Genomic DNA, 16,644 nt, shown 5'->3' with positions numbered 1-16,644 from the left:
TTTCTCCTGTTTTGAGTTTGCTTATTCCAATTTATTTATGTAGTAGATTGCATAGCGTGTTCTTGTAGTCATGGTGACTAGAATTGCATGCTTGATCTATCATAACACTAGACATGTGCTTTATGTTCATGCCTTTAGACTGCTTGCACTGATAGGCAGGATCGTGACAGGATCTGATGCTGTGTAAGGTGGAGGTTTTTGGGGGTCAGACCGGAGGTGGTGGTTTAAAGATGCTTTGAATGAGAACCATGTGTTTGCTTACCATCTAGCTAGAACTGCAACATATGCATAGTCTAGACTTTGCTCTAGATGAGTTACCTCTTGTTCACATTTGCTCATGCTTCTTATCTATCCATATCTATTCATGCCTATTCACAATCACTTTGCAACTCGAATCATGTTTCCTGATGCTTACTTAGTCTACATCTTGTGACCTTATTTCCACGGATTGATGAACCTTGGGGAATACTCTAAGGGAAAAATTATAACTGATCCGTGCGCTTGCAGTTCAAACTTGCGTGCTAACTGCCGTAAACACCTTATCAGAGCAAGCATATGAGGAACTCCAAAATATGTAGGCCATCCTATCCAATATTCCTTATGATGAGACGACATCTGATGAGTGGACTTTCTTATGGGGTAGCAATGCTTATACATCCAGCAAAATGTACAGATTGTCTTATCAAGGTCTGCAAGCACCTAGAACCTTGTCTTTGGTTTGGAAGTCAAAATGCACGCCAAGGCTGAAATTCTTCATATGGCTTCTCCTAGTGGATCGGCTAAACACCACAAATATTTTGAAGTGCCACAACTATAATGTTCAATCAGGGGTGCATTGTGATTTATGTCAAGATGGAGTGGAAGAAGACAAAGACCATCTCTTTTTTTTATTGTAGCTTCTCCACTGCCTGCTGGAGCAAACTTAGCTTCAGGTGGGACAGTGCATCTTTCATCCATGAAAGGATCATTTCCAATGCATGCATCAGCGCTGCCGTTTTTTATGGTGATCATGATTATTACTGCTTGGGAAATCTGGAAAATACATAACAATAAGATTTTCGAGAGAGGTATGGTTAGTGTTAGGCGGAGGATAAACTTTTAAGAGTGAGGAAGAGCTCATACCCCCGATTGTACAATGGCTACATTATACTATGTAGGGTCTGTTTGGTAGAGCTTCATCTGATTGTGATTCTTTATGGGAGATGATTCTCTGAGAAAAGTGATTTTGTGGCTGAAAGTGATTCTTTTTTATTCTCCAACATAAACTCTTAAAATCAAGTTGGAGAATCACTTCACGGAATCATTCAAAGCTACTTTTTTCAGCTCCCAGCCACTTAGTTCATTTCATAGAATCACTTCACAAAATCAGTAGAGAATCACTTCTCTCTGAAAAACTATTCGGCAGAGTTCCTGCTGGATTCAACAGAGAATCTGCTCTAGGAGCTCTGTCAAACACACCGTAATCTAATGCCCTCCCTCCCTCTCCCTCTCCCTCTCCCTCGATGTGTAGGTATGCGGCCACTCCTTGTAATTATGCCTCTTTATAATTTAAAATTTGAAGTACTCTGGGAACTTCCCCACAATTTTGCCTTTCGAAAAAAGTTAAATATTTATTTATATATACTTGACAGGGACTATTATTTAGTTAATTCCAAAACCATATGACAACCATTTTGTTAATTTTACTTAATCCTAATATCTGCTTGGACTCACTGTGGATCCTTAATTACACTTAATTTACAATATTTTAATTTATTTATTATTTCTATACTTCTATGAAAAACTTTAATTCTGGGATTATTTGGAAAAAAACAAAGGGGAATATGTTCTCGGGACACACCACAACCTCTTTGGCATCGATGATCTCCTTCCCGCTGGAAATTGATTTCTTCCTCTGTTTCGCTCTCTAATGGCCTTTGTTCCATCACTGCTACAATGGGTCTTGTGTCGTCATTCCTCACCTTGGGTACGCTAAAATCATCACAGGGCGCACATTAGGAGGTTGAACATTTGCTTCAAAGGGCGCTATGCAATTGCTCAAACACTCCAATCTTGGCACGACAGCTGGCCATTTTTGAAGCTCATTGCCCCGTTGCTTGATGAAATTTTTTTTTAAGCTCAGTTCGTGCAGGCAACCTTGCTGTCATTGGAGGAGCGGCACATGAAGTAATTGGCACGGCGAAGTGGAAGAGATCTGTATGTTCCCTAATTTGTTTAATTTGCATAAGTTGATTTATGTTTTCAGGTTGCGCTCTGCATTGAAGAGTGCTAAATTTCAAGCGAAAAAAAAAACATCACGAAAGCTACTCAAGAAGAGGTATGTGGTTTCACTTTGAAGTATGAGTGCTAATTTGATTGTCTACTACCTTAGCAATGGATGCTTCTTCCTATTTAGTGTGCACATATGTGATAGTTATTCTTTCTCTGGAGGAAAATTCTTCTAGGGGATGGGGAAGAGTCCACCATATGCAGGCATAATCCCCAGTAAGTTATGTGACATCGTTTTCTTTCTAGTCAATGGAGTAATGATTAAGGTAGTTCTAGTGTATTTAGTGATATGTTAAGTTACACGGTAGTTTCCTGGCAAAGCCAGAAGTTTAACACTCGTGAATTCTTGCACTTGCTGTAATATAACCATGAATGTTCTCTGCTAATTTGGATTTACTCTTATTGTAACATGTTAATGGAACGGGTTGGGCCTCAGCTGCTCAAAATCAAATTAACATTTCAAAGTTTCCCTGCATTTCACTAATGAAAGAACTGTATTCCATATTTATTTCTCCAATACCATAGAGTTTTGTCCTGGTATATCGAGTACAAATATACTAAAGATTATAGGACAGGCTGGTATGACATCTGCTGCAGAAAATGTCACAAGAGCCTCCGTCGATCTTGCGTGTTGATGATTCAGGTTAGCATGCCTCACTACCGGACACAGGTTTTATGCCGAGTGCCAGGGGCACTCGGCGAAAACTAAAATACTCTCGGCAACAAATTCGTCGAGTGTTACACTCGGTATCTGGCACTCGACAAAATTTGAGTCGGCAAAGTAGCATTCGCCGAGTGTTTTCGGTCGGGCACTCGGCAAAGCTTTCGCCGAGTGCCCAGAAAACACTCGGCAAACCATTTTTTCGAAGAAAATAAAAAAAGGCACGCTGACACCGTCGGCCGCACCACCAGCACGTCGCCACCATCCACGCCGCCGCCACCACCACCACAGCCGGCCACCATCCACGCCCGCCACCACCATCCACACCGCCGCCGCCGCTGCCACCACCACAGTCGGCCACCACCACCACAACCGACCACCACCACAGCCTGCCGACCACCACGAGCTCCCTCCCGCCGGCCACCACGAGCTGCCTCCTGCCGGCCACCACCACCACCACATCTCCACGCCGCCGCTCCCGGGCCCCCCGACGCCAGTCCCCGCCGGATCCGGGGCCCCCGACACAAGTCCCTGCCAGATCCGGGGAGGAGGGGCGGAGTCCCCGCCGGATCCGGGGAGGAGGGGCGGTGCGGCGGCCGGATCCGGTCGGATCTGGGGAGAGGGGCGGGGCGGCGGCCGGAGATGCCGCCGGAGAGAGGGGCCGGTCGCGCGAGGGAGGGATGAGGGGAGAGGAGGGGGAGGGGCGCCGGTAGGAGAGGGAGAGGGAGGGAAGGGGCAGCGGCGGCGACGGCTAGCCGGCGGCGGGGAGAGGGAGGTGGGGGGCCGGTGTTGTGCGGAGGAGGAGGAGGGGCGCGTCGGGCGGTGTTGCGCGGAGGAAGCTAAGGAGGGGCGCGTCGGGCGGGTGGGGTGCTGGGTAGGGAGCCGGGGAAGAGATATACTATTGACATTTGCCGAGTGTCCTGATTTGGACACTCAACAAAGATTTTTTTTAATTTTTTTTGCCGAGTGTCAAAAATAAAACACTCGGCAAAGAGGGCTTTGCCGAGTGTTTTATTTTTGACACTCGGCAAAGCCCCTCTTTGCCAAGTGTTTTTGGCTCGGCACTCGGCACAAAGCTTGTTTGCCGAGTGTTCGAAAAAAAACACTCGGCAAAGAAAGAACACTCGGCAAATTTACGGTTCCCGCAGTGCCTACATGTTTAATGGCCTTTTCTGTGCTATAACTATAATAGGAATGACTTCATGCTCTTACCATATTATTATTCATGTTTACAGGAAATGGAAAGATGTGCAAATACCTACTCGATTTTGGGTATGCTCTCCTAATTAAGCCTGTATTGAGGGAGCCCTCTTTTACATTTCTACCTGTTTTTTTGGGAAAGATCAACTTCATGTTTTTCCCAGCATATCTTGAACGAGATGACCTCAATCTACTCATAATTCATTTGTTATTCCTCCAATGGGTATAATGGAGGAGGAAATAAGGCTGGTCATAGATGTTTGGATCTGTAGATTGTTATTATATCTATGATTGAGCTTCATTTGTTATTCTTTTTTGTTGTTATCAGAAGAATATGACAAGGTCCTGTTCTTCTTGTTTGTAGTATTCTTTTCTGGTCCTACGAAGTATTTTCTGATCTATCAGGGACAAGTTATGAGAAAAGTTTTCGAAAATTATGCAGATGAATCAACAAATGTTATCCGGAAGGCCGAAGTTGGGTATCAACTATCACGGATACCGTTCTTTGCTGATGTGCACTCATGGTCTGCTCTCTACCATGCAACGAGAAGATGTTCTTGATAGGTATGGACCATCAACCTTTTTTGGAGTTCTAAAGACTTTATTTGCTACTACGTATATGATTTGGTGGTATACTGTACATCCTATTTTCCCCTTCTTTTTATAAAGTAAACAGAGAAAGTCACACCACATATTTATATTAGATTATACGACAGCCATCCACATTTGAGATGTAGACATTAGGTGCCTCCAAGCTTTAGCACTACCAAGTCCCAACCACAAAAAACGTGGAAGCAGAATCAAAATATAGCACTTGGACATCCAAAGAGGTCTCAGTGAATACTTTGTTTGTACTACCTGTCAGTACAGGATATATCTATTTCATTCCTCGTACTATCACCGGTCTAGAACTGCCATTCAATTGATCCCTTATCTATAAGATTAGTTTTAAATTTTAATTCATGTGTAGTAACTTCAATATGACTGTTCTGGACTTCAATTGATACGTCAAATAAACGGGGTATCCGCACATTAGTCATTCTGACCATGTGGCGATTATCTATACTATAAAGAGGGAGAGAATTGAAAATAATTTTTACCTAGATTTAGATCCCCTACCCCTCTGTCCTACCCCTCACGGAGGGTCCACCTGCTAGGGCTAGGATTGGGGTGTGACGAAAGAACCCCGAACAAAAAAAATCAATCGATAGAAAATGATTCCGTCAAATCACGCCTATTCTTTTCACCGTGCTAGCAGCTACCCGCCCAGCCGCCTGCCATACTCGCGCCTGTCCCGCCCGCCAATCACGCCGCCCATCTCCCTCAATCTGCCCCTCTCCTTCCGCGCTTGGACGCCGCCGCCTCCACCGCATAAAAACTCACGCGCCTCCCACCACATCGACGTAACTCGTCCTCCTCCGCCGCCATCAGTGCGCTCCAGGCCTCCCTCCTCCTCCGCCCGCTCCCCTCGCCGCTTGTCAGGAGCGCAGTTCATTCAGATGGACACCAGCCATTCAGCCATTCAGTTAAGAAGCCATTCAGTTAATTCAGTTCTTGGAAGCAAAGTCGGCGCCACTTAAAACGTTTCAGCGACTTTCAGTGAGCCGTCCATCCTTCATCCGACGGCGGAGAACGTTTCCCTTCCATTCTGTAGCTTTCACCCGTGTTTCAGACTGTCAATAGTAACGCCGATAGAGCTGTAACAGCTCATTGTTACTTTTACCGTTTAGTTGGCTTGTAATGGGACCAGACCGGTTGTTGGTGGTCATTATCGAAGAAGTACGAACCCTAGTACGTATTCTAGTTAAGCAGTAGCCGTCATGGTAATCGATCTGGTGAATCTCTGTACCTGAAACCTTGGTGTTTATCAGTTATCAATCGCTACTGCTCTACTGAATCCACTCACTTTAGTCCCCTTTCAGTTCCCTTCTTCGGGCCTGTTTGGCTCTCACGTGCTAAGCTTTACCACCTGTCACATCGAATGTTTGATACTAATTAGAAGTATTAAATATAGTCTAATTACAAAATTAATTTGCTAATGATGAATTAATTAGACTTAATAGATTCGTCTCGCGAATTAGCCTAGAGATTCTGCAATTAATTTTATAATTAACTCATATTTAATGCTTCTAATTACCATCCGAACCATAGTAAAGGGGCTCAACTTTATCCAAACAGCCCCGAACTTCGTTTGCTCGCTGATTTCTCTGAGTTTCTGCTCGTTCTGACACCGCTTCCCCCCGCGGCGCCAGCTGCCGCTCCCCTCCGCGTCCACCTCCTTCCCCCGCGCACCGCCGCGCCCCGCTCTGCCTCCGCGCATTGGCCCCCGACGCGCCGCAGCCCGCCGCCCCCGACCCGCCCGCGGCTGTGTCCTCGGCTGTGGCGGCAGCCGTGCCCGTGCCCGAGCCCGAGCTTGAGGCGGAGGCGGAGACCGTGAGCGCAGCGCCTGCTACGCAACCCGCGGCGATGAGCGGGAAGGAGGATCTTGACGACCTGGTGGACAAGGCTAGGGCTCCTCGTCCGCAACATCGATGCCATCCAGCGGTGTCGTCGATCCCGCAAGGGGCGGTGCTGCTGGTCCTCATCACCGTAGCTGATTCCGCCTCCGTGCAAGGCAGAAGGTCGCTAGGGAGGCTCCAGCTCAAATGATCTCTTCACCTGTTCTGCACCGAGGTCTCCCTGCGATGCCCCCTAGGTACATCCTTCTCTCCAAGACCTAGGGTTTGAGGATGTGCACTTTTTTTTTGCCATGGAGCTGAGCAGAATTTGTGCAGGATGGGTTATTCATCACGCAAACAAACGAATATCATTGTTTGTAAGTTCGATCCATTTGGTTTTGAAGTGAATCATTATTGGAAGTATGGGGATGCACTGTGTTCAATATTCAGATTTAAAATTGTCTTGGTACGATTTAGTAAATACACCATCCTCTACGTTGTTAAACTTAATTGATCTGTCTATTTTTTTGGCCCCTCTGCAGCAGTCAGATCCCTATCTTTGATGATTGGCCTGACAGTGGAGTTTCGTTTCCGAATGCCAACTGGTAAGTTGAACTCAATTACTTATGTTGAATGCAACACATCAAGTGATCATTAATGTTAGGAAATCATCTGTATGCAATGTTGCCACAAAGATAAGCTATATGTTGGCACCCAGGACAATGAGAACTCTATTCATTTTGTTCGAATCTTCCCATCTACACTTGAGTTCGAATACTGTGAAAATTAATTTTATTTGGGTTTTCAGTGCCAATGTTTAGAAATGATAGCTCAGATTTCAGTATCGGATAAAATGCCATCAGGTGCAGGGAGCTTTTGTTGCTTCATTTGCTTCCATCCTGAAGATGTTTGACAAAATGCCACAGTTAACTAGCTCTGCCTCTACAGCAAGGTAATGTTTCTGGCTACAAATTTCGTGAGGTAGCTATTATCAGTTTTAGGATATAATATGATTTTTTGGCAAGCTTTTTTAGTCCAGTGATATAAAATCTATAATTTTCAAGGATGCAGAAGGATTCTCTTCCATTTCCTGGTTTTGATTCTTGTTTCTATAGATAATAGATACATGGCAGTCATGATATTGTTTTTTTTTCTTTCTGGTTCTTGAGTTTAGTTATCGTAATTTTCTTACTGCAGAAATGAACAAGGGAAAAAAACGAGAACTTAGGAATTTTTAAAGGGGATATCACTGCAGTCAGGTACATCCAGGAACTCCATATTCTTGGGACAATGCCTCGCAAGTTAGCATCTGCTGTGAAATGGAGCTTTTTCCCTTGTGACAGTTTATCTACTTCGTTGTCCCATTTTTCTTGTGCATAATTAAGGAAAGTAGAAGAACTAAGCAATGACAACAGGAGTGGCACCAATAGGTGAACTAGACAAGCCATTCTGCTGTAGCTGTCAATCATGTTATTCGAAAAATGAGCTCACAGCTATATTTCATGCAATTGCTGCTCTAAATTATTTTGCTATAACTGAAACCTAACGTAGCAATGCGTAGGATATTTGCTTTGCCTGTTAGGAAAAGATTTGATACGATGTTTGTTTTGCCCGGTAGGGAAATATTTGATAGGATGTTTGCTTTGCCTGGTAGGGTGATCCTTATGTTCTTGTTTTCTTTCTCATTTGTTTTCCATGCTGAATGAGGTCTGGGGAACTAATGACTCCTTGAGGTGTTGTGATCTCGCGCTTGGTCATGGTGGCCTTTAATGTTAAGGGGCCATTATATTAGATAGTTAAATGACCAATATTTGAGCCTGAAGATGTAGCCATATGACCTAAAAAGGATTTCTGTTTCTGCTGCTTAAACCAGGATACGATGGCACTTTGTTCATTGCCTTGCCATTATATCACTGTCCACTATCTAATGATAGCTCAGATTTCAGTATTGGACATAGCAATGTTATGTGATATTCTTTAAATAGTTAGGCAATATCACGAATCACGAAAATGAGTCTATTCAAATATTGTTGAACCATATTTGGCTTTGCCTGAGGCTCAAAAATCTAAAAGATATTCTGTTCTTAAAGGTTTTGCTTCCATTTCTATTAAGCTCATAGGTATTGTCCCTACATTCACAAAATGTTTTTAGACAGGCTGCATAAAAACAATGAAAATCCTTGCCAGTTCTTTGATGCGCTACCTGAACAAAAGATCAGAAATCGACTTACAGAGAAAAAGTATTTCTTTAGACAGATCCTGAAAAGGTTAGCTTTTATTGAGAGATCTGGTTCAACCTTTATGCTTCTATATACTTGTTTGATATCTTTGTGAAGAATACCCTCCTGATGCATTAAAGCTAATCGCAATAAAAAGTGCTTTTTAGGTTGATATCTTCTTAGCATGGATAGTTTTGTCATAAGTTTATTGTGAACTTTTCTTGTCTTGCGGGACGCAAGGAAAAGCTAAAACATCTGCAGAGCCTGCTTCTTGTGCACTCAATGTTGATCTGCAAAGGCTAAGGCTGCATCTCACGCGCCCATGGAGTCGATCAGGGTGTAGCTTTTCCGTGACACGATAAGGGCCCTGCTTCTTTCCATGAATACTTTACTAGGCACTGTTTTGCAAGCCAACCTGATGTTGGTTTCTGGAATATTGCTCAGTTTACTAGACCACTGTCATCTGCAAAACTTATTAGCCAAGATGAGGCAAATTATATAATGTAGAGGTTAGTTTGTTTCTCCCATCTAAATTAACTATTTGCAGTACACCTCAATAACTCATTAATGAGCTGCTTGTTCCACTCAAGGCTGCTATCCTGGTTTTCTAAAATACATGCCGGTTTGGAACAATTTGCTCCTATATGTTGGAAAGGAATAAAAATAAATAGCGATATTAACCTTGAAATTTAACCACGTATGAGTTGTTCTGTTAGTATTGTAGACTTTTGGTGAATCATAATACATATTCCACAGGAATTATATATTTTTTGGCTGAAAGATAATTGAGTCACGCTCTCCCGACAGATGGCTGAAAGACGTGCCTTCAAGATAAAGATGAGGATATAGAAGGAGGTGTCAATGATAACGGCAATGAGAATAAGATTCTCATGGAGGAGTAGAGCCTGAGGGTGGTGTTTGAGAAATGTGAAGAAAATATATGTTGTTTGTTTAGGGAAACTACATTAGAACTACATTAAAATACTTGTATGACTACATGTTCCCTGGCTCATTCATCCCAAGACGAAAGTCTGAAGATGTATATGATCAATCAGCGTACGAGTTAGTTAGCTATATGATGGATTGTTGACAAAACATTAATAAATATCTTGTATGTAATTTATTTTAAACCCGTGCGTGTCGCACGGGTATCTCCACTAGTGGTAGAGAAATGGACGGTTTTTTCGGTAACTATGGAAATCCAGACAGCAACTATTGGAGGAGCTGCGTGATGTGGCAAGATATTGGCTGATGCTAAGGACCTGGGTCTGGTGTTTGGTATCTGATTACGGAAGGGAACGAATCCCATTACGGTTGCGGTGATCTGTAATCAATTGACATTGTAATTGAATCCCTTAAAAAATATTTATATCAACTTGTTACCCCTTCTCCACTGTAATCAGATACAACGCTCACACCGTAATCTGATTACGTTACCATAGTGCGATCAAACAAAGAGGGTAATCACCTATTCCGTCGTCAAATACACTGTAATCTAATTCGTTCTACATTTACGTTACCTTAGCACGAACCAAACACTATCTTAAGGATTATTCGCTTTAATTTAATTTGTCCTTCTATTAGTCTACTTTGAATGGTGACCCCCTTGTTACTCTGCGTATCTTGTGCATGTAAACATTCTTCTTCTTCTTATTAATGAATGCCGGTGATGGTGCCGGATCTTTAAAAAAAAACTGTTCTAAAAAAAACCTTCAACATGACTCAGGCAATTGCTAATTTCTTCAGTCTTATAGGATCACCCTCGTTAGATCCACCCTTTTCTCAACTGCGGTTGTTTCGAAGCGTTTTGGTCGGTTGACACTTCAACGGAGGTTGGCCGACGCCGTCAAATCAGGCTCAGAATCTAAAGACGTTGTATCAGAAGTCCAGCGTAGAGCAGCTCCAGCGAGAGCAGACGCTAATTCTGCTGCTGCCGCCATATGAAGAAGAGAAAAATTTCTCAGTGCCATTGGAAATTAAAGGAGTTCCATCAATACCATCGAAATTCTTAATTTCCTCAATGCCATTAGAAATTATAGAAGTTCCCTCAATACCATTGAAATTCTTAACTTCCCTTTGCTGCCACTGAATAAAATTTCCTCTTCCTTGATTGCCATTTCCGTCAGCTGCTGTTAAATGTTGCTCACTGACCAGATGGGCCCACCCTCCAAACAGCCACTTCCGTCTATTCTCAACTACCAAACTTGCCCCTCATCCAATGACAACATGAGCCCACAATCTCAACCACCGCTTGTTTCCATCATCTTCAATCACGCCGGCGGCCAGGCTCTAGAGCCCCGCCTCGCCTGCTGCTGGCCGCGCCTTCGCACCGGTGGAATCGAAGCCGCTCCCTGCCTCCTATTGCCTACTCGTATTGGATTTTCTCTGGATTTGAGAAAGTAACACAACGGCAGGCCAATCCCGCGCCCGACTCCAGCCTATCCCCAAATGGACAAATCCTAGTTCCCAAATCAGAAACTGTGGAGATTCCATGGGGCCTGGACGATTCGACGACACCTAGACCTAGCGCTCCGGCAAGAGTCACCAGGTCGAGCCACGCGGGAGGGGGGGGGGGGGGGGGGGGGGGGGTGCCTGAGAGTGCGTCCGGAGTGAGCCGCGCGGCCATGCGCAGGCGGGCGCGCTGCATGCTCCGCCGAGACGAGTGCTCATACGCCGCCGGGACGCTCGGGTGGGCAAATCATGCGTGGGATGCAGCTGGGCAAGACACGGCCGGAGAAGCATGGCTTGATGACGAATTGGCGATCCTGGCGGAACAGGCCGACCCAAATGGAACCAAGGCCGGCTTGCCGAGCGGATCCTGCTTTTTCTTTCTTTGTCCTCCTTTCCTTCTCCTTGTTCTTCGCATCACACGATGATGACGATGGATGATTGGATTTGTGAATCTGTGGACTATGTAAACAACATGGGAAATAAAATTTAGAAGAACCAACTTTTTTATGGTGATTTCTTTTCTGCATTTTTAAACGGTGATCAGAATTTTCCTATTTTTTGTATGATCTGCAATTTCGAGTTTAGATAAGTTCGCGAGGTTTTCAGTCCTTGTAAATTCAATACGTCCATGTGAAAGTCGACCAATGATGCTTCTCGTTCAATAAAACACACACAAAAAAAATGTGAAGATGTGTTCTTATACAAAATTTTCATGCGTTGGGGAGCATGTAGCAATGATCTGTTTTCTTTATCAAGCGACATGCCGTCCCACTGCAATGGCGGGAATTAGCTGAAATATGTTATAAGGATAAAATTGTCATTTTACTTGTCACTTTACCCTCCTCTGACGGCCAGCCAACAGAAATAGCACTGAGGGGATGCGAAATTTAATTCAATGGCAGTAAAGGGAAGTTAATAATTACGATGGTATCTGATAGAATGAAAAAACAGAAACTCCGGATATGATGGAGGCGACCGGAGGGTGACTCGGCAGCGACTGGAAGTTTGCATCTAGGTCTTAGGATTTCTCTGGCGAGCTCGTTGTCAGGGTCGGAAGCTGGTCTACTGCGGCTGCCGGGAGGCGGTGGGCAGTTTGGACAGGAGTTCTCCGTCGATCTACAGCAACTCATCTAGGGTCTGGTTGTGTTTGAGTCCAGTTCAGTTACGAATCGCAGATACGTTCCTCTCGAGCTTGGTTTGGCCGGCGTTGGGATCTGATCATCGTACGGCGACAGGAGTCTCCGTATCGGCCACGTCTCAATAGTTACAGGAGGTATATCTTTGTTTGCCGTTTCAAGTCTTAGGGTTGCTCTGTTCCTGGTTCCTCGGCTACCCTGGCGGCGCCACCTCTTTTGCTCTTTTGATCTAAGGTCCGTGGTGGGAGGGTGATACGGGATCTCCGGTGAAGAGATTTGCCCACCTGAAACCAACGTCCGGTGATCTTCGTGGAGGAAACGCCCCAGTTGGTACGATGAGCTGCGAGGGGAACATTGGCAACTCGAAGCTTTTGCAGCAGGAAGGAAGAACTGGTGCCATGGGTGATCGCGAAGTTGGATCCCAGGCTGCAGGCGACCTGGACGATGTGGAAGGGAACCTTCGCCATCAAGCGAACCTGGATAGAAGGTTGATTGTCCATGGCAAGCAGCCGTTGGACGCAGTAGAAGATGAAGATGAATTTATTTTTGAGGAAGAGGAGTTGCAAGCTGGTAGGCAGAACAAGTGGCTGGTGATTGCTAGATTCTATACTTGGCGTCATTTTAAATGGCGCAGTGTTTTCTTAGAGATGTGCGGCATTTGGGACCTCAAGGGAGAGGTGGTCTCGAGGGACCTCAGAGATAATAGATACCTGCTGGAGTTCAAGTCAGAATGCGGGCTGAAGTATGTGCTCCGAGGAGGGCCATGGAAGTATAGGGGAGATGCTCTTATCATTGTGCGCTACGATGGGTTCACTAGACCGTCTGACGTGGTCATCGAATCCATCCCATTGTTGGTTCGCCTCTACGATATCCCGATCGGGATGATGACTGATAGTTTTGTGAGGGTACTTGGAAGCAAGATTGGAGGGGTCATGGAGATTGGCGAAGAAGTAAGGGATTTCAAGAGAGTCAGGGTGAATTTCCCTTTAGCAAATGCCCTGCAACCTAGTGTCCATATCAGGGTGAAGGGGCATGGTGTTATGGTGTTCATGGTGAAATATGAAGGAGTACCACATTTCTGTTTTATGTGTGGTTGCATTGGCCATGCTGATCGCGAGTGCTCAGATGAAGTGCATGGTGATGGGGGCATCCGTTATGGTACGGAGCTGCGGGCTTCGCCGCACAAGAAAGAGGTGGGGAGAACCATATCTTTTCGTGCGTCGCCCCTAGCTGCCAAAAGGGGTCTGAATTTTAGTAGTGGTCAGTGAGATAGGGTGCTTGCTTCCCTTAAGCCGCGGATGAGTGGAGGGGCGCATAGCTATTCAGCGTTCAGTGGTGGCGTTCAGCAAAATGCTAGCAAGAGCGCACATGTGAAATAAGGAGTGTCTATGGAAAAGATGGATGAATCACCAATTGGACAGGCGGCGATCGATCTGGAGGTGGAAAGTTCATTGGCATAGGATGTCCAAAAAATGGCAGTGGATGAGGGGCTCCTCGACCCCAATGTATCTACTTTTGCTTCTGTCCAAAACCAGCCAGAGGCTCCATTGGCGGATGTGCAAGGTAGAGTCTCGAGGTTAAATTCCTTTGTCGACTCTAGTGAGGGATCTTTGTCTGCACAAATGGGCGTTGCCAGTATGGCGCCTTCTATGCTGCTAAGCATTCATGACAGGCTGCAGATGGCTAAAGCAAAAAATGGCAATCTGTATGAGAGAAAGTCCCACCCGAAAAGCCCAGGTGCTGCGAAGGACATCGACAAACAGAAGAAGAATAAAAAGATCTTGAAGCCGGGAGCAATTATAAAATCTATGCAAGAGCTGCAGGACAACGGTCTTTTGAATGAAGGTGTTACATCGATGATGACAGCTGTCGACAAAGGTGCTGGTGCTAGTCCGATGGTGGAGGAGGACGTCTATGCACGAGGAAAGTGTAAGTCCCTAGCGGGCGCTCACGGCGAGCCCCGCCAGGCAAAATGAATGCCTTGGTATGGAACTGTCGAGGGACCGGGCTCTCTCGCACAGTTCAGGAATTGATGGCTCTTGTGAGAGCTAAAAGCCCGTCTTTTATTTTTCTTTGTGAAACTCATAATTCAGAGAATAGGGTAGGACATTTGCGTTGGAGATTAGGCTTAAAGAATTGCATTAGTATGGATAGTGTCAGTAGGAGTGGAGGCTTAGTTCTTTTTTGGCATGAGTCTGTTGAAGTTAATTTAATAGAAAAGAATTATTGTTATATTGATGTCTCTACACGCGCGAGCATGCATGATCCGTGGTTTAGAATCACGTTTGTTTATGGTGAGCTGAGAACAAAAAATCGCCATATTATGTGGGATGCTCTTTGTTGACTTCGGGGGGTATCTAATCTCCCATGGTTAGTAGTTGGTGATTTCAATAAAACCATGTGGGGCTTTGAGCACTTCTTTGTCTACAAGAGACTGGAAAGTCAGATGGCGGCATTTCGGGAAGTCTTGAGCGACTGCGACCTGGTTGATTTAGGGTTTGTGGGTCTCCCTTACACCTATGGTAATGGACGCTCAGGAGACACAAATGTTAAGGTAGGCCTCAATCGTGCTGTTACGGATTCTAGCTAGCGTGATTTGTTTGGTGACGCTACATTGCATCACCTTGTGTCCTCTCAATCCGACCATTGCCTGCTATTTCTTGAAATTAGAAAGGAGAACTGGGAACAGCATAAATCTCGAATCTTTCTCTATGAAATTATGTGGGAACGCTTGGAGTCACTAGCGCAAGAAGTGAAGGAAGCTTGGTGTACAGCACCAAGTAGTGAAGGGCTGGGAGGTGTTGCTGCAGCTTTGCGTCAGGTAAAATCAGCTATGCGTACCTGGAGCAAAAAGAGAACTTTGGGTCAGTCACAGCAGAGCTGGACATGTTAAGAGTCAAGTTGGAGGAGCTCAAGGCGGATCCAGGGATAGAACATTGTGAAATCCGGAAAGTAACAGATAGAATGGACGAGCTGCTATACAGGGAAGAAATGATGTGGTTCCAGCGCTTGTGTATCGCATGGCTCAAGGAAGGAGATAGAAATACTAGTTATTTTCATAGGCAGGCTGTGTGGCGAGCCTGGAAGAACAAAATTAAGAGACTCAAGCAGAGTAATGGTGAGTGGAGTGAGAATATACAAGAGTTGAAGGAGATGGCATCCTCATTCTTTGAGGAATTATATAGGGCCGATCAGGGAGTCATTCCTAACGAGTTGCTGCAGCTAGTCGAGCCAAAGATCAATGATGAGATGAACAACCACCTATGTAAGGAGTTCACTGATTAGGAAATTTTAGACGCGCTATTCCAGATGGGTCCGCTTAAGGCGCTAGGCCCGGATGGTTTTTCAACGCGCTTCTTTTAGAGACACTGGGACATTCTGAAGAAGGATGTGATTAATGCTATTAAGAAGTTCTTCTCTGACGGCGTCATGCCATCGGGTATCAATGAGATGGCCACTGTACTAATTCCAAAGATCAGCAACCTAGAGGAATTAAAAGATTTCGATCCATAAGTCTGTGCAACGTTATCTACAAAGTGATCTCTAAATGCATGGTGAATAGATTAGGGCCCCCGTTAGGTGAGATTGTGTCGCAGGAACAGAGCACCTTTGTTCCAGGGAGGTTGATAACTGATAATGCCTTGATAGCATTTGAATGCATACATGCCATCAGACAAAGCATAGGTGATAGAGGGGAATTTTGCGTGATCTATCGAAGGCGTATGATCGTGTGGATTGGGGTTATCTAAAAAGGTTGTTGATGAAGCTGGGCTTTCAAAGTCAATGGGTGCATTGGGTTATGACGTGTGTAACCACAGTGCGCTATTTTGTCTGCTTCAATGGGGTACCCTGGTACCTTTCACCCTGTCGCGTGGTTTACAGCAAGGTGATCCGCTTTCGCCTGATCTTTTCCTTCGTGTTGCTGATGGTTTGTCATCCTTGTTGAAACAGTATGAAAGACTGAATCGGCTCGAGGGCCTAAAGGTATGTAGGAGAGCGTCTAGCGTTTCACACTTATTATTTGCTGATGATAGTTTGCTCTTCTTCTGTGCTACCGAAGAACAGGCTTGTAATGTGCGATCAGCCATATCAACTTTTGAAAAGTGCACAGGGCAGCTCCTGAGCCCAAGTAAATGTTCCTTACTGGTGCGTGAGGGAGGAGATGAGGCGAGGGCTCAGGCAGTCAAGTCTATTTTAGGGGTTGAACGCCTGAATTTTGAAGAGAAATATTTAGGTCAGCCCACACCAAATGGAAGGTTAAAGCGAGGGAC

At 45.0% G+C, this 16,644-nt stretch overlaps 1 protein-coding gene and 1 long non-coding RNA gene across 5 annotated transcripts; both read left to right on the top strand.

Moving 5' to 3' along the window:
• Positions 1-6,316: 6,316 nt before the first annotated feature.
• LOC117837342 (uncharacterized) lies at positions 6,317-9,943 on the top strand. 4 transcript variants are annotated; one of them, XR_004636323.2, is made up of 3 exons: positions 6,321-6,824; positions 6,904-6,944; positions 7,110-9,943. It is a non-coding gene; the product is annotated as an uncharacterized lncRNA (long non-coding RNA). The 4 variants fall into 4 exon arrangements; XR_004636321.2 differs by lacking the exon at positions 6,904-6,944 and having other exon boundaries at positions 6,317-6,824; XR_004636320.2 differs by having other exon boundaries at positions 6,317-6,824; positions 6,904-9,943.
• Positions 9,944-12,708: 2,765 nt separating this feature from the next.
• On the top strand, positions 12,709-13,641 carry LOC140221682 (uncharacterized). Its single transcript, XM_072291415.1, has one exon. The coding sequence runs from the start codon at positions 12,709-12,711 to the stop codon at positions 13,639-13,641; it is 933 nt and encodes a 310-aa protein (XP_072147516.1).
• The last annotated feature ends 3,003 nt before the right edge of the window (positions 13,642-16,644 follow it).

The sequence above is a fragment of the Setaria viridis genome, chromosome 1 (genome assembly GCF_005286985.2).
Source record: "Setaria viridis chromosome 1, Setaria_viridis_v4.0, whole genome shotgun sequence".
NCBI classification, from domain to species: domain Eukaryota; kingdom Viridiplantae; phylum Streptophyta; class Magnoliopsida; order Poales; family Poaceae; genus Setaria; species Setaria viridis.
The sequence above is the reverse complement of the archived record's forward strand: the minus strand, read 5'-3'. Positions and strand labels throughout refer to the sequence as shown.